The 18109-nt window shown below is 41.7% G+C and overlaps 1 protein-coding gene across 1 annotated transcript in view; it reads right to left on the bottom strand.

Moving 5' to 3' along the window:
- Positions 1-7889: 7889 nt before the first annotated feature.
- Positions 7890-18109, bottom strand: part of TEK (TEK receptor tyrosine kinase) — a gene marked incomplete at both ends in the record, with an annotated part of 34347 nt that continues 24127 nt past the window's right edge. Inside the window, 14 exons of the mRNA XM_079548179.1 lie at positions 7890-7964; positions 8079-8178; positions 8418-8514; positions 9236-9276; positions 9813-9883; positions 10553-10666; positions 11057-11247; positions 11621-11731; positions 12661-12871; positions 13982-14139; positions 14587-14886; positions 15857-16150; positions 16628-16762; positions 17577-17738. Coding sequence (XP_079404305.1) covers positions 7890-7964; positions 8079-8178; positions 8418-8514; positions 9236-9276; positions 9813-9883; positions 10553-10666; positions 11057-11247; positions 11621-11731; positions 12661-12871; positions 13982-14139; positions 14587-14886; positions 15857-16150; positions 16628-16762; positions 17577-17738 — 2060 coding nt within the window. The remainder of the gene's footprint in view (positions 7965-8078; positions 8179-8417; positions 8515-9235; positions 9277-9812; positions 9884-10552; positions 10667-11056; positions 11248-11620; positions 11732-12660; positions 12872-13981; positions 14140-14586; positions 14887-15856; positions 16151-16627; positions 16763-17576; positions 17739-18109) is intronic.

Genomic DNA, 18109 nt, shown 5'->3' with positions numbered 1-18109 from the left:
ACCCTCCCATCCTCGTTTCCCTGCGGCACTGTGACAAACTTCCGACATTGGCGCGCGGCGTGCCCTGATCTCCCGCAGGCTTGGCAGGTCTGGTCTGGCCCTGCTTCCCCTTTCTGTCTTCCAGGGGCTCGGCATTGGGCTCTGAAGTGACCAAAGTGTCCGCACTTAAAACAAGGTCACTTACTTTGATCCTCTCCCATGGCCATTGCGGCTACTAACGCTGCTGCTAATCCCTCATTGGTGAGGGGCGTCGTTCTCTGTTTCTCCAGTACATACCTAATGATATCTCCCGGAGTATTGAGGTCGTTGGGAGCGGCTCGAATAAGATCCTTAACATTTTTGTGTGATTTCTGTTTCAGACAATCCATGATTACTGCATTATGGGCAATCTTCGGCAGATCTGAGCCTTCTACTGCCCGAATCAATCGATTGGCAAAATCCGAGAATGACTCAGATGGACCCTGGGCTATCTCTGCCCAGGGAGCAGAAGGTTCAGCTGTCCTGGAGAACCTTCTGAAGGCTGCCAGAGCTGCTTCTCTTTGACCACCATCAGCTCTCCCGGGCGAAGGCGTCTGAACTGGCCCTCAGGGGACCCAGTCATCCCTTCCCCATACCCTAACAGCCGTGTCAGATGAGTTACCTCTCCCTGTTCCCTACCATTTGCTGGGTGTCGTGGGTCACGTGTTGCTGGAGCGACTATGGCCCTGAGCTGTGCCGACCACTCTTCCTTCCATAACGTATACTGCGCTGGCTCCAGTATCACCTGCATGAGGCCCTCTACATCCCCGGAGCCATAATTGCCTCCAGTGCAGAGAATGCGGCGGCCGATCGTAAACCCTTCTTCCTTATTGTCTCAGCGAGGCGAGTTATCGCCCTTGGGTCTAAAGGAATCCAAACGGGTCCCTCTCCCCTGATCTCCACCGGGAATGCCTTATAATCATCCAAAAGCTCCGCCGCTCTCATCTCCTCCCTTACCCGGCCCCAATCGATAAATAAAGTCCCTTTCCCCAGATTAGCCGGGAACGTGGCCGTTTGGGAGGGCGGAACGGGTGGCGGGGGCAGAACCGCGGCCAGCAATCGCTCGGCCCTTTCCCCTCCCCGTGTAGGATCCCCTGCTGAAAGCCATGCAAAGAGGGGTACTGGAGAGGATACTGGGGGGGAGCCGTCGGCAATGATGGCGACTCTTCCTCCTTCTTTTCCGATGTTGACGTTTCTGGCGCGGTCGGTGCCTCCGGCGCCGTCTTGTCTTGGGGCAGATACTTGAAGGGTTGGAGTCTCCCGGCCGCGGTGACCCCTCCCCCGCCCGGATCCAAACCCAACAGATCTCTGGCAAGGTTTCTGGCAGTCTTTTCTTCCCTCGCTGCCTTCAAAGTCCCCCGAATCAAACCCCAAAATTTAAGCACCGACGCCCCTTGGTCAGACGTCGTCCGTGCGAGCGCTAATGTCAAAGAGCCCCACTTGCCGGAGTCATAAATCTCATAAGGAGAAGTCCCTCCTTTTCAAGAAAAGAGAGGACCGCGGCCACCTCCTTACAAGGGGCGGTTTTCCCGCAGTACGTTTTACAAGCTTGATGCAGTACCTTAATGACGGATTCCATCGTCGCTGGGGAAATCAGACCCTCCGCGACCTTCCACCAGCTACCGTGGTGGGATAACTTTGCAGCGCTGCTCTTAGCCCCAGCGGATCAGTCCATCCGGCTCTTCCGCCGCCTTACCGCGGCAGGCTCCTGCGTCCGCCCCGCAGCCAGCTGTCACACTTTCACAAGTGAGGCTTCCTCACACGGCGCACCATTTGTCCCCTATGTTTCGGCGACTCTGGCTGCAGTCCCTTTGTGAAAGTGTTCCGACAGCCCTGGTCAGTTTCTCACGCCTTTCATGACACCAACATGGTGAGTGGCAAAATGGGTTTGCTGCAAGGAGCACATCCTTCTTAAAGCTTGCCCCATGCCTTAGGGCTACTACCGTTATCTCTGACCAATGGACACGTGGCATGTCTTGTTTCCTCCTTATCTGGTCTAACCTGTTCTTCTCTCTTATCTTCAAGACGTTTGTTGCCAAGGTTTCCCAAGGGCCAAGGGGCCCCTGTCGACCCTGGCGACTGCCACAGCCCATTCAGTGGACTACATTTCCCCCTCCCTAAGCACAGGGCAATCTACTACAACCTGAGAGGACCCCGATCGCGTACACCCCGAAATCCCCGCGTTACGCCCATGCATGCCATTGTCCTCTCAGTTAAGCGTTGCCCCGTTACATCGCAATGCGCCAAATAATCCTACCCTAATGACCCTATGACCTATTAATATAAAACCTATAACCTAATAATCCTAATGTCTTAAGCGTGAGTTCTAACTAAAGTTAAACACTGCATTCTTAGACGATGCTGATTCCTTCGTCTTAGCATTTGCCATATGAGTCATTCGTCTCAGCATACACCATACTTATCTATGTGATATACCTATATACCTATATGACTATAAGCGTTAAGCATATCAATATTAGACCTAATACAACTATAACTGAATACAGAATAGAGTTAAACAGAGTTAAACATCTGTTACAGCACGTAAAAACCTGGATTAGTAAAGATGAAGATTTTCTTTTTAAACTGTGAATGGGTCACCATCTAAAAACTCTACAGTGCTTGTAGCAGAAGATCTGGTGCTGCTTATTAGGGAAGTCAGCTCGTACATTCCAATTTTTATAAGCAGACACAGATACATCATTTTAAATCCTCATGGAATATTTCGCTGCTTTTAAGTGACTCACAATAAATCTCCCTTGTTTCTGTTGAAACAAACGAATTAGCAGTGGAAAATGAATTGTTCTTTTTATTGCACCACAGACCTGATTGCTGACTGAACAAGGGCGCACAATTTCCCTATTTCAGTGGCAGCAGACACCATCCAGGTCATGTCTTTCTCCATGAGATGCCAACCAGAGATGCAGTATAGCAGCCTTGCTGGATTTTGCACACAGTGAGGCAAGAATGTGCAGAATCCATGACCCCAAGATGACCTGATCTCCAAGTAGATACAAAAATGAATTGTCATGAAGCTCAAAATACTGACATCTCTATAGCCTCTGGAGCTGCTCAGCTTCTGTCAGAACTACCCTCCGTGCGTGGAAAGACTGGAAAAGATATAATTGGGGCTGAGTTATTTACAATTAAATGAGTTTGTGTTTTTGCAGAACAATTCATTATACTAGAAAGCTTTCATTTTTTGTTTGCAGACTGTAGAGGTGCAGTCAGTTTGCCCTGCGCATTGGCTGTGTGAGTACTGATGGTGTGATGTGCTTTACCGTTGTAGTGTCGGACAACGCTGATCTGACTCAAGGGAACACAGCTGAAGAAACCAGTGAAGAGGATTTAAAAGAGACTGCAATTCTTGCTGTGTCATCTATAGCTCTTGCCATCTACCTGATATTCCTGGTCTGTTTCTGCGTGGCTTTTAGAAAATGCAGAATGCAAAAAGGGTGAGTTTTCCAGTCATGAGCTGTGTCCATGCTGTTTGATCCCTTTTCTGCACCTCTGAGCTCTCTGCAAGTGGAGGCAGACATGATAGTAGGACTCAGGCTGTGTAAGATCATGTTAGCTGCTGTGCTGCATATTTTTTGAAAGGTGCTCCCGCTGACACCCCTAGCCCCCAGTACATCAGAGGGCAGTAGGTTTTTGAACGATGAAGAAGGGTTCTGCTCTAAATGTAGAATTACAAAACTATGCTAAACGTGGTAAGTACGAGGAAGGGCTGCACTTGCAGACGAAAAGGAAAAGCAGGAATTATAACAAGGTATGAATTATATTACTTCCAAGAGCCTCTTACTTCCAAAAGCCAAGAGCCTGAACTGTGGTAAGATGAGATTCTCGTCTTCGTCAGTTGAAATCTTAAAAAAGATAAAATTCAGCAGAGCTAAAATCCAGTCATTTATTATCCATATATATTTGTGGTGTCTGTTAAGTTTCCATCGAATCCCTGTAGTCAGAATCATAGCATGACAGAATCATAGAATGGCCTGGGTTGAAAAGGACCACAAAGATCATCTCCTTCCAACTCCCTTCTGTACGCAGGGTCGCCAACCACCAGCCGCCAGGCTGCCCAGAGCCACATGCAGCCTGGCTTTGAATGGCTCCAGGGATGGGGCGTCCACAAGCTCCTTGGGCAAGAATGACATAATTATTTTTGTTCCGTGGCTCAGGAATACTTGTCATGCCTTTGGACGCTCATCTGAACAGCAGAGATCAGCAGAGAGTGGGATGAATGCAGACGGCTCACACGAGGAATCCTCAGACTCAGAAACTGTCCCTCTTATGAACTCAGTTGATGAGCTCGTCGCTGCTATTGCTTCACGTCGCAGTAGAACCTCTTTGTCTGAAGACCCAAATTAAAGGTGAAATTGAATATAATCTTAGTGCCAGCCACACCAGGGTTTAAGAGCTGGCTTATGAGCAACTATGATTCTGGAAATAGTGCTCGTGACTCACTGAGCGTGTAACTGTTTCCTGACGGCATGGAATAAACTTTATGTTCTAATAGGAGATATGGTCAGCTGAAACCGTCACAATTCCTTCCTGACACGAATTCAGCCACCATCAGTTGGTCATGATGAACAGGGATGGAGCGATGCCATCTCTAAGGAGTACTTATTTTCTGAACAGATATGTTCTGAGCTAAAATTAAGGAACAGGATTTTGAGAAAAGAAGTATCCTTTCTTTGGAAAAGATAGAAAAGGATGTGTGCACTTGGAATGTTTTGTCATTAGCAGCCGTGTGTGCTGTTTCTACGCATACCATAACGTGCAGGCCCAGGCAACAGTGAGGCAGATATTCTCGTTGGAAAAACACCTCTTGGCAGATCTTTCTAGGGGAGGTTTTCTACTGTATTTTTCTCTTTCTCCTCTCTTCTGCCATGACATGACATCACACTTTGCCTCCCCTACCCAACAGCAGCAATACAGCTGATGACACTGCTGACATGGGGAAGAAAAGTGCTCTGACCCAGAGGTCAGAGAAGGAGAGGTAGGTTCTGCAGAAATCTTCCATTGAGAAATTTTAAGAACCGGAGCATGAAAAACTGGGGTTTCCGGGTCACAGACTAAATGCAGCTGCTTGGCTGCGGCCTCCTGAAGCAAGCTCACAATGCAGGGATCTTTCGATTCATTTTCACCATCTTTCATATACAAGAAATTATCCATTTTGAAGTTAGTTCTGTCCCACAATATTGAAATACAAAGCAGTTACGCAAGTTCTTCATTCGGATATCCAGTTATTAATAGATTTATTTTTTCCAGCCACAGTACTAGCCTGCAGGCGGCTGTTAGCAGCTCATTTCCAGTTAGTCTCTTCATTCTTTTTATTGTTGGTACTTCCCATGTTTTCAGCATTTTGAAGTTGTCCTCGACAACCTGAAATTAAAGTTGCCTTGGGGACAGCACTCAAGCTCACTCGATCTCTGTGTGGAAAAGAGTGCAGAACAGCATGTGAAAGTGATGGTGCTTTCGTAGAATCATAGAAGTTGCAACAGACCTCCAAGATCACCAGTCGTCCCATCACCACCATGCCCACTAAACCATGTCCCTCAGTGCCATATTTACCTTCTTCTTGAACACCGGCACGGACGGTGACTCCACCACCTCCAGGTGGTGCAGCCTGTTCCAATGCCTCACGGCTCCTTCTGAGGTTTTTCCCAATATCCAACCCATGCTGACTTGATTTCCCAAACTGAACTTGTTTCTGAAACTGCTAGCCATCTCATGAATTTGTTTGTGAGCTTAGAATGCTGGCACTGCTAATGGGAGAATTTCTTGTGGAGAAGTTGCGTGCAGGCATTTCTTCTTTTTAAATTCTCTACTACTTCTGATTATGTTCCTGATAATTTCAAACTGTAGGTAACACTCAACTGTAAATGGTTACCTGCACATTCTATGTCACATCCAGCTCCAGTTGTCTGAAATGCTTTTTTTTCTTTTCTCAAGCATAAACTTACCTTGAGTATGAGCTTGAGAACTGTTTTTGATAAGAGAAGATTAAGGATGCAGAAGTATCAGAAGCAAGAAAAGAGCTGAAGATACTGTCATTTTGTGTGTAGAAGTAGGCAGGTGTAGATTAGTAAGGATGTACAAAGGGTATTAGGATGTGAGATATTTGGAATAGTAATAGTTGGGAGTTGGGAGCATTGAGCTCTTGATTAATAAACAAAGACACTCTGGGGCTACGGAATAGCTATTGTAGGTGACACTGAGATGTTCCCTATTAAAAATAGGTACAGCGTTGAGGAAACTGTCAGGGTGGAATACAGTGAATGTGCAAATAATCTGTTCCTTGATGGTTCCCTGGGCAACATGACTGCAGCCTTAGGTGTTAGCAGCACCAGGGGAGCTGAATGCAGACTGGAGGAGAAGCAGCACTGTGGGTGGAGTGGACTAGAAATAATGTCACGAGGCTCCATGGTGACAGTGCAGAGATGGGAACTCAGTGGTCCAGTGGAACTGATAAACTGCATAGCTATTAGTTTGAGCCACTAATTTTTCCTTCTTCTTGGATTTTTTTTTTTTTTTTGGTTGAAAACACATCCCTGGGTGAGCTTTCCTCATTATTCACTGTAATACACCAAAGCACACTTCCATCCCACACCTCTGCAGGCAGTGCATGTATCACTGGCAATCCAAATTGCCATTCTGTTGCTTCAGTAAACTGAACTATTCACTAATCTAGCCATGCGAGCCTATCTGATTGCAACTAGATGAGTTGGGCACTAATAGTTCATATACTGAATGCAACCAGACGTACAGTGCCAAACTGGGCATCTCTCAGGATGTAATCCCAGCTGCTCACAGCCCAGCAGGTATCAGGACAAGCTGGAATGCAGGGGGGTTTATCTTCCACCAAGCCTTTTGACCCTTTAATGCAACATGAAGGAAATGTGTTCTAGTGTGATGTACTGTGGAGTCAGAACATACAACCACTAACAGGTAAGCCAATGCTTACCATACTCTTTTTGTCTAGCCTACAGACCAAATCTTTCTGGCAGGCAGATGTCATTGTTTCAAAGCCCTTCACTAAAGTATTTTACAAGGTCATACAGCAACCTGCAAAAGGGGTAAAATAAGGAAAAGTAAGTCCTGCTTGTATATAACAAGTAGCAATTTATAATTGTGCAGTAAAATTAGTAAATGAAATACAAATAGAAAAAAAAGTCATGTATATCCCCAATAACGTAGTATATTCTTCTGTCCTACGCTTTGTGATGGTTTCTGGATGGTTGCTTCACGTAGCATCAAAGACTTAAAAATATATGCTTAGTTTTTGGAGTTAGGCAAACAGTGTCAAACTGGACCATGAAAGAACAATATTATTCCTTGTATCTTTCAAGCGTCAGCAGACTTTCCAAGCAGATAATTCCTACCACCTTACTTTTATGTTCAAATAGCAGTCATAGTAACTAATTGGTGAGAATACTGGATTGACATCTGCTTGCACGTTTCCATTGTCACACTGAGCTTAGCTTTTCTTTTGAATCACAATTAAGATGTATATGAAATACTGCTACAAGATACTGATTTTGCTCTCAGTAACTCTTGCTATGTATTTAAGATGGCAAACAACAGGTGATGCACTACAGTAGTTGTAACATATACATTTTGTCTATGTGACTAGAAAAAAGAATACCCTGCATAATTGACAGCAGATTTTATGACTCCAGTCTATTCCTGCTCTCAGCAGTATATACAGTCCTACAGCCTGTGAAGCAGGGATTACTATGTGATGATACCTGTAGTAAAACATCACTGTATTGTATACAGTTAGAGCTAAACAGCACACCACATCTTGTTCTCCACCAGGCTGTTTTGGTTTTCTTTAATACATCATTTTTGAATGAAGCTTTGCTCCCGTCTTAAGCAGCTTCTTCAGCAGAGCAGTCAATGCCTGCATAGGTGAACTTCTCATATAGGGTGGTGTTCACATAAGTCTGGAAAGGAAGTAAACAGAAAGAGTGTGACACAAAACAAACGCACTACTCAATAATCCTAAGCGATACAGAAATTACTGATGGCCTAATTTTTGTCTAGGGATTTGTTCTTACCTTTCTTTCTTCCAGCATCCTGTTCAGTGACACCAGTATCTGAGCAAATGATGGTCTTTCGTAAGGTTTCTCCCTCCAGCACTGTCTCATTAGGTCATACCTTTAAAATCGAACACCAACACATGCTGGTTTAGACACATGGGTGAATGCTATGAGTTCATGTTTTTTGGAAAACTGTACACATTCCATTACAAAGAAGCCCACTTCTGCACTCAAAAAAAAAAAAAAAAAAAAAGTAACTTTATGTTTTTTGAACAATTCTGCTATTAGTTTATTTCAGACGTTCTCCCCTGTACCAGATGTGTTACTCTTCTTGTTTTGTTTGCTCTGGGAACTTACACTTCATCGTCACAGTTGAGAGGCTTTTCCAGTCTGTACCCTTGAGGCAGTTTTTCATAGAGTTCTGCACAGGTCATTCCACAGTACGGTGTTCCACCTGAAGCAGAGTCAAAAATTGTCCTGAGTGGTATCTTTTTTATAAAAGAAAACATTATTTCGTAACAGAAATGAAAAGCAATGTCTAACTCTCATCCATATCTAAAACAAACCCATTAATTCACTTAGTAAGGAAATCTGGTAATAAATTAGACCAGAATTGTTGTTAGCCCAGTGTGCAATGTGCACCTTTGTCAGTTTGTACCTCTTGGCCTGCAGACCACATGGCACATGCAGACAAATGAAAAAGTCTGCGTCAGACAGTCAGAGGCTGTGTCACTTACAGCATGAATAGAGACATGAAAAAAACTCTAAATTTGGCTAATGATCAAAAATTTTCTTCAGCAGTGCTGGAATAGGAGGTGTGGCAAAAAACAAACAAAAAAAAAGAATCTGAATTTAAAACTCAGGCTGAGCAAAAGGTGCTCATCAGCCTTACAGCATTTGGAATTAGGACTACAGATATGTGATGTGCTAAATTTTGTGTTTAGGTTAGGCCTCTGTTTTGCAGTGCAATGAAAACATGGTCATTTTGACTGTACTCAGGCTGAAAATGTGACAGTTGTAGTTCCAAGCACACTGAAGCTATCTGTGATTCTATTAAATGAAACAGAATAAAAATTAAATATGCTGCAGAGCAAGAAGCTTTAAGCAGGCTGAATGGATGGAGTGGGCTCGTCCCATGTGGGTTTATGTGTGCAGAACAAAATTTGCATGCTTACCTAAGCTAACGATTTCCCATAATAGGACACCATATGACCATCTGCAACAAAGAAATACTATTGAGTGCCACCAGAATACAAGATGTCACATATTAAATTGGTAGATGGTTTTGCTAAGATGCAGATAACATAAGGAGGTGTGATTCGTTCTTTCTTTTTTTTTTTTCTTACAAATTTTTCTAAAACAACAGAGTTTGTGGAATCAGAACGCATAGAATCAGTGAAGTTGATTCCCTGAAAGTCCACCAGCTGGAGTCCTTTTATAGACTGAAAAGCTCTCAGCATATAATACTGATACAAATTGCTCTGCTGTGTATCTGTTCTGGTTGCCTGACTAAAACACTGAGTCTCTGAATCTCTGGAGGAATCAGCAGTTTTTAATTTCAAGTGGGAAATGTACCTCCATTAGTAACCCAAATCTAACCAGTTTCCTGCAAGATTTACTTTTTTCTTGCCATTTGCTTGCTTATGCTGATACAGCATGAATTCTTTGATTAGATGTCACTGTCCTCACTGTCAGACTTTCTTTGTTATGAAAACATCTTTAATTAAAAGGGACCCCTTAAAACATACTTACACATCACTGTTAGTGGTGTAAACACTGTAATTCAATGACTCAATTGCCATCCATCTCACTGGAAGTCGTCCCTGGAAATTATTTCATGGCGGTTAGTTTTTGGGTGGTTGAAACAATAATACAGAATCAGAGCTGTAGCATAGTTTGGATTGGAAGAGACTTTCAAAGATCATCTAGTTTACCCCACCCTGCTGCTATGTTTATTAGGCATCACCTTCTTCCACATCATTCAAAGCACTAGCTCTGGACAGCTATTTTGTCAGCTCACAGATCCCAGTGTGCTGTTTTTTACCACCTTGTTAACTCTGGCCTTGTTAAGTAGAATTAGACTAATTTGCCCCAGCCAGATAAATTCTGGGAAAAAAAAAATTATAGTGTTCAGATATCTACACATCCATACCTTGAAAGTAGATTCTCTGTATTTCTGTAGTGCAATTGGACTAAACCTCATGACTGTCTACAAAATTGGTCATTTTGCTGTAATCCACATTCACAGAAATAATTTTCAACTATATTGAATGTAACAAAAACCTGGTATAGACTTGATTTACAAGTAATGTATGTACATTAATAGTTAATATAAATCTTTATGCATATCAGTGTATATATATATATATGTATAAAACAAATCAGATATCTAGCAATTATGAGTCTTCATTTTTCTTTACGTGAAACAAGAAAACAAGAAACAAGAAAACAAAAAACGGAAACAACAGCTTATACTCAGACTTGATCCTTACCATGGTTTTCTTGACATAGACCTCTTGACCCCTGGATAAGCCAAAGTCAGCTATTTTTGCAACATAATTTTCTCCAACCAGGATGTTTCTTGCTGCCAAATCTCGATGGATAAACTAAAATGTAGAAATCAGAAGTCACCGCAGTATCTGTGAGCTTTACATTTGTCATTTCAGTGCTATACTGAAAATTTATAAATATTTGGAGTAAAAATGAAAACTAAACCAAATAGCTTCACGTGGCACTACCAGAACATTTTACACTTTAGCTGAAGATTAAAGCAGTTAGGTTCCAAGTCATTTCTGAGTTTTAATGCTTCTTTCACAATTCCTAGTGGCAAAGTATTTCACAGGGCTGAATGAGCACAACAAAATAACAGTCATCCAGTGGGTGCTATAGGAACTAAAACTAAAACCTCATTTTAATGAAATTTTGATTTCATTAAGATGAGTGGTTCCTGAAAAATGAGTGCTATGCTTTCAGTTGGTAGAACATTTAGGACTGACCTGTTTCTGGCTCAGGTAGTCCATCCCCCTTGCAACATCAGCTGCAAAATGAAGAAGCTGCTGAGAGGAAAGTGTAGATGCAGTGCTGTTGGCAATAGCAAATGCTGGGTCAGTCTCTAGCACCCTGCTTTTACGAAGGAAGTCCAGCAGATTCCCATGAGGGGCATATTCAATAGCAAGATAAAGATATCCTAGTGAAAATTCAGATAGTTAGCGTTATCACACAGTAAAAGTTGGACAGCAATAATATTTGGACACTTACATTACTGTATATTAAAAGGAAATAAATCAGATTGTAGGGGAAATATCAAACAGTGTAGCTCCTAGGTGCCATAGAGAACTCAAAACTATTGCTGACTAATCTCTGAAGGATTACTGTGGGCATGTAGCTCCAAAACCAAGTTTATTTGACTTTTGAACAGAAATGTTGATTAGAAAGGCCTGCTCATGATTTTTTTTTTTTTTTTTTTTAAATGGACTGTTTGAGTTGTAATATGCTGGATTGTTTTTTTTTTTAAACTGATTTTTAAATCAATTAAATCAGTGTATTCAGGAGTCTCTTACCCCGATGTTCACATGCTCCTAGAAGATTTATGATGTTGGGATGATGACCAAGTTTACAAAGCACTTCGAGTTCTCCAGCAAAGTCTCTGTGGTCATCTTTTGAAGCATACTCTGAAAATCAAATCAGCATGCATTTATGTTTTCCTTTGAACTGAACTTACAACTATTACTAATTATGAGGACCCTAGGCTGCATGAGGCACTACTGCTTCATCTCTAACAGAAAGAGGAAAATTCTGTGATACATTAATATTTATTTACAAGAATACAAGTTTTCAAAGGAAAAAATAAAAGGAGAAAACTTAATGTCTGTAGCAACCATCTACCAAGAATGAAAGCATCTTAACATATTACATTTAGTTTCCCTCATTTGAGAATTTAGAAGTCATAGCAGATCATATGGCTACTAGTTGCCTATGAATCTTTCCTTCTGTGCTCTTGTTCCTACCAGCATGCAGACCTTGGCTCTTTTTATAGTGGTCACCATATTTAAGAATGTCTTCCAGTTTGCCTAGATAGTCATCTAGTGAATTGTAAGAAAATACATACATTCTTGCAGTATTCTATGTATTGTAGTTCTCTCCAGAATACTGCAGTAATGACTGGTGAATACAAAGAAATTAGTCTCACAGTGTATTATGTATAGATACACAGATGTGGTCATCTGTGTGTGAATAAAGGAAGCAAGACATTGTTGTGACCAAAGGCTAACTCTGTGCTCCTGCCTAGCCAATGAATGTTTTATTGGTTCCTCCTTTGAAGATAAACACACAGATGAAGTTTATACTAACCAATGAATTGCAGAATACATAACAGTTAATGATATTAACATTTAAAGAGGAATGTAGGCCAACTTGCCAGAGCAGAAATGGAGTTTTTGGCAGAAACAGTTCCTGGTCTAGTAACAGCCATTACGTCATTAGTAATTTTGAATATTTGTTTCAGTGTGAAGAGGCTACTAAGCACTTCTGAAGAGAGAGAAACCTCTGAAGCAAACAACCAAGAGAAGTCTGTAGTCTCAGAGTCTTTGATCTTTACTACCTTTCATCCTTTTAATTGCAGCATCCATGCGTAAGCCATCCTTCTTAATTCGTGCTTTCAAGACTTGCCCAAAGTTACCTTCCCCAATCACATCTTGAAATTTGATGTCATTCCACTCGAGAACAGGGTAAATAGTGGGATCTGGGCTGTTTTTGGCTTTCCTGCTCAGAGTGAGAGTACCTGAGTTAAACTGTACAGCTGGCTCTTCCCTCTGTAACAGAATAAAGCAAACGACAATGGTTTCTTCTTTATGGAGAAATCCCCGAATGCATGTGTGCTCACTCATGTACTCACACACACAGCCTGATTCATCTCCTGCCAACACATAAATGAGTGCAGTGGAAAACTACTGCATCTGGAACTTGTACCTGGATCCGTGAAAGTAGTCGGGATCCTACTTACACGTAATAAATATTATAGCTTGGCCCATTGAACAGTTTTATAATCAATGGAGATGAAGGAGATGAACAAAAATAATTTGGTTATACTGACCTTAGAACTAGTTCTAAGCCTCAGTAGGATTTATCTCTACCAAATTTGACTAAATTCTGTGGTAATCAAGCTCAGCAGTAAGACTGAAGAAAGAGGATGCAGGGAAAGGAAAAAGAGAGGAAATTAACCACCTCCATACTTGAGACATTTCTACTTCAGCCACACGTGCCCACAAAACACTTCTGGAGAATTTTCAAGACGAGCAATTGCATGAGACCTGGAGACACAGGTCATCTTTTTGAATATGCTCCCTTACTTTATTCCCTGTATTTAGAAAATAACTGCATAGGTCTTTTTGAAGGAATTCTTTAGCCCAGCTTCACTCTCCTTCATGGATTCCCCTCTAAAGGCAGAGATGTTGCTGGAAAGCAGAGTGATGCAAAGAGTACAGCAGGGGCAAGCATATAGAGAGAGAGAGAGAGCATAAACTCCAGCATTTTCCTCAGAACTGCCAGAACTGTGATGTTACCATTGTCCAATCCCTGTGCTGCCTCAGCTCAAAAAACCTTGGCAGAAATATCACTGATGCTAAAATCCAGGGTTAAAGATTTTGTAGTTTCAAAACAGGACAAGCTCCTCCATTCTGTCTGGCTTGCTGTTTGTGATACATGGCTATAAGGAGATAGAAATGAAAAGGATAAACTGTGTCTATCTTTTTTCAAGTCAGGTGTAATTAAGCTTGCTTTAGCTCTCTGTCACTAAGAAGATTGTATTTGAAAACACTAAAGAAAAGTAAGCGAAAAAAAAAACCAACAATCCAACAAAAAGCAAGGAAAAAGATGATGCCAAAATAAGTAGCCACACTGACTCAGGAAAACAAGAAACCCACCACTACATTTTGGAAAGCCTGAGCCATTCTGCGCTGGAAGTTGGCTCGCTTCAACTGCAGCATGATGAGAAAGGCCAGGAGAATTGTTACGCAGGTCATCCCTGCAGAGCCAAGGATAGCAATGAGCAGCATTTTACCTCCTTTTGATTCATATGGAGCTGTAGAGGAAGCACATAAAGAGTTTATCATTTCCAGCTAATCCTGAAACAGCCATGAGCAACAACATATACAACTCCTATCTTACAAACAGTATAAAGACGGAGTTACAACCCATTTGTTTAACAACATCACAGACATTGTATTGTCCAATTTTCAGGTGTACAAGCACCTGCAGGTTGTGCTGAGTGCAGGCAGAGTGGTGCGGAGGTCACATTCAGTGATCTAATGTAGCTTCATTAATTTATGAGCTGTGGGGCACTCTCTAGTGAATACACAGAAATGTTTTATGTTGTCACCTCACCAATACCACAGTGGACTGAGAAGAAAATGCCAGCGTTGCTGTGTTGTGTGTCTAAATTAAGATAAAAAGGAAACTGATACAGTATGACTTTGCTTTAGCTAACGGGCCCTGTTTTGTGCATGTCCAGCATGCTGGAATTACCAACCTTTCATTTCTGGAAGAGTCTTCAATTCAAAGGATGTGTTCGGGTTGCTCAAGCCGATGTTGTTTTGAGCATTAATCTGAACCTGGTACACAGTGTTTGGCTCCAGGCCTTTGAGATGGTACTGAGTAATGGTGGAGTTCTTAATGATAATGTCAATGTGATTGTACTCAGCCTTGCCGTAAATTTTGTAGCTGATGATGATGGAGGAGATGGAATGGCCCTCGGCAGTTGTCCAAGAAATGACTGAGGATGTGTCTGTGGTGTTAGAAAACTTGATGTTGTATGGTGCAGGAGGTATTCCTGAGAACAAACACAAACACACAGAAATGTTGGAGTGAATTTCCACCTCTTTCACCTTTTCTCACTAGGACAAACACTTCGCTCAGTGCTTTTGTTGTGCTAAACAGAAGATAAACTTTGTTGACAAGCCATAGTAACTGAAGGCAACTCTTTTATAAACTTCATGCAGTCACCCATGTTGCAGTACTCCGTACTTCCAGCAGAGGATTTCATACAACTGTAGAGTGTTTAAGTGCATTGTATGTTCTTTTCCTTCCTTAAATGTTGACTCTTTCCTCATTGACACAGCTCAATTACAATGCCAGTGTTTTTTTGTTTGTTTGTTTGTTTGAATTAAAAAGGAGCTTGGACTATGGAACTCAATATGCTCTTCATTAAAAGAGGAAAGAAATGCTGTACATGCTAAAAGTATGAACAAGAATGTAGAAGAATGAAACACACTGATATTAAGAAGATGTGGATTCCTTAGTTTTTCATTTATTTTCCCTTTCTCCTTCTTCTTTTCTGTGTTCCTTTTTGTATTCCTTCTTCCTTTTTGTACTACTTCTCTGAAAGTATCTGAGAATACTGATATTCAGATAGATATCTGAATCTATCACCTCCCGTGGAGATGTGTAAGGAATGTTTGGATCTTGTGTTGAGGGATATGGTTTAGTGAGAACTGTTGGTGATAGGTGGATGGTTGGATTGGATGATCTTGTAGGTCTTTTCCAACCTTAGTGTTTCTGTGATTTTTTGGCAGAGAGAGGATAAATTTTCATCAGTTCCTGGCAATTTTCAAGGTAAGAATTTCTTTGGACACTGAACTGTCTTCATAATAATAGTAAAAACAACCACAACAAGTGGTCATTCAGAAATGAGAGTTACCAGAACAAAGGATATCATTTAATGTTGTCAATAAGAAGCAGTCGTTCTGATTGCTGGGGGAATGTGGAAGAATTGACCAGAAGGAAGTGAATCAGCTACTTACTGTCACTGAAAGTCCATGCGTACAGATAGTTGCTCCATTCTCCTTGGGACCTGGTGTTTACCCGTACCCTGCACATGTATTGCTGTCTGGGCTCAAGATCTTTAATGATCAGATTGGATGTGTTTCCTGGCACTTGGGTGATAACACTGCTCTCATCACCATTGTCATTCACACTCTTCCTTTCCACTTCAACACGGATGTCATCATCTGTCCTCAGAGTTAAGGGATGCCAGGACAAATTCAATGATGTCATACTTTTTGGAAGGAGCGTGAGACCTTCAGGTGGTGGAAGACCTTGGAGAAGAGAAAGGAGAGACAACATTTCATGTCTGGTGTATGCACACTAAAATATGGTACCATTAATTCCTTTCACTTGCCTTAGCTTAGAGTGACAAAAGGCAATACTCAATTTTTAACCTAAGCTGATATTAAGGGAAAGGAGCGATCCAGTAGTATTAGGAGGAAGGGCAGGCACACAATACAAGAGAATTCTATCTCCAACTCTGCTGCTCGTAGTATGCAAATGTTCCTTTCTCAGATCCCCCGATATCTAAATAAGGGAGAATAACTCTGTCTGATACACAAGGTGCTTTTCTTCACCTGTGATTTTTTTATTTTATATTTTTTGCTTTGCTGATGTTATTTCAAAAAGTTTTACATATTTTTCACATCTAGATGCTGCTTTTCCTCAAAGGAAAGTGCAAATCAGGGAGCAGACCACAGAGATAACCACCTGAAATAGGCCTTTTCTGAAAAAAGACGATGACTTACCCAGTGCAGCTGTTGTGAAACTTGCCTGTGGTCCAGGATGGCCCTCCCCACCCTCCCCTTGCCGACTCAGCTGAACACAGAACTGATATTCTGTCTTTGGTTCCAGATTGTCCAGTCTTTTGGTTGAGCCCTTAACTGAGAGGCAAAAAGAGAAAGGAAGAGTGAAGCTGAAAAACGTTAAAGAAAATATCCCTGAATAACTAAACACAGATAGCAAGATATTCAGGCTCCTCTTTCATTCCTGACCTACAAAAATGAACTATGTAGGAATACGTAATATATATATTTTTTTAACATAGGAAGTGTAATCCCACTGACTCTTTCTGGCCCAGCCAAAGGAACGTTTCCATCCATCCTTCCTCTGTCTCAAAGCAAGACTGGCTCCTTAGGCAGTTTGCATTGCGTAAGCAAATCACTGTTTATTATGAACTAGTATAGCAGTTTACTTGTTGAAGTTCCTGTAATGCTTCCTGTAATATTTTAGACCTTGCCTAAAATATTAAAGTGTCCATGTCACTCACAAGCGAGCTTCATCTTACCCATACAATTCCTGATCAATATTTTGGTAAGATATCTGTCTCACTGGTGGGCACAGTAGACATTAAGAAAGACAGCAAAGTCTGAGGACACCTCCATATGCCTCACTCCTTTTGAAAACCTGCTATTTGCACAGATTTCAGGAGCTGAGTCCAGCAATGTTCACTGTCTTAGGGCAGGAGAGGGGAATATTTTGGTTGCTGAAAACTCACTGAACATGCACTTTCAATCACTCTTGGTGTATCACACTCACATTAGCACTGTACAGTACTGTTACATAGTCACATGGCCCGTGACAAAAGATTTAACCTATATGGGTTGTAGAATCTTTTGAATCTATGTTAAGAGCAGACATAAGACATGTTTCAGTACGTAGCTGATGTTTGTGGTTGAAGGAATTAGAGACCCTTACCTTCCACCGACATCCAGGACTGATAACGCTTTGCTGGCTTGTATAGGAGCTTTGTTGACACCACAGGTCCATCTCCAGTGTGTAGCTCAGCATTGATATCAATAATGAGGAAATTATGTCCACTGTTTGTCAGCCTTGGGGCATATTGTGGCACAGGAGGAACTGAGCAAGAATGCAAATATTAAACCAGACTTTCAATTCCTGCATTAAACTCTGGTATTTTCCTAGTCCTACAGGAAAATGGGAAATGCTCATCCAAATTCTAAGTAGACATGAGTTTAGACCCTAAACCTGATAGTTTAGGTCTTTAAAAAAAAAAAACAAAAAACTTGGGTGTTCTTTTAACCCTAATGATCACGTTTTATTTTCCCTGTGCACTTAATTAGGATGCTGTGTGTGCCAGGGTTCTGTCTATATTCTGAGTGTAGACATTAATTCAGGTACTTTCCTACAGTGCAAGAATAGAACTCTCTGCCATGTTAGAGTACAAAGCTTGCTTGAAAGATAGAAAGGCAAAGTGAAGATTTTTGCTC

The sequence above is a fragment of the Tetrao urogallus genome, assembly GCF_951394365.1.
Source record: "Tetrao urogallus genome assembly, chromosome: Z".
Taxonomy (NCBI): Eukaryota; Metazoa; Chordata; class Aves; order Galliformes; family Phasianidae; genus Tetrao; species Tetrao urogallus.
This window is presented reverse-complemented; position numbering and strand designations above follow the sequence as displayed.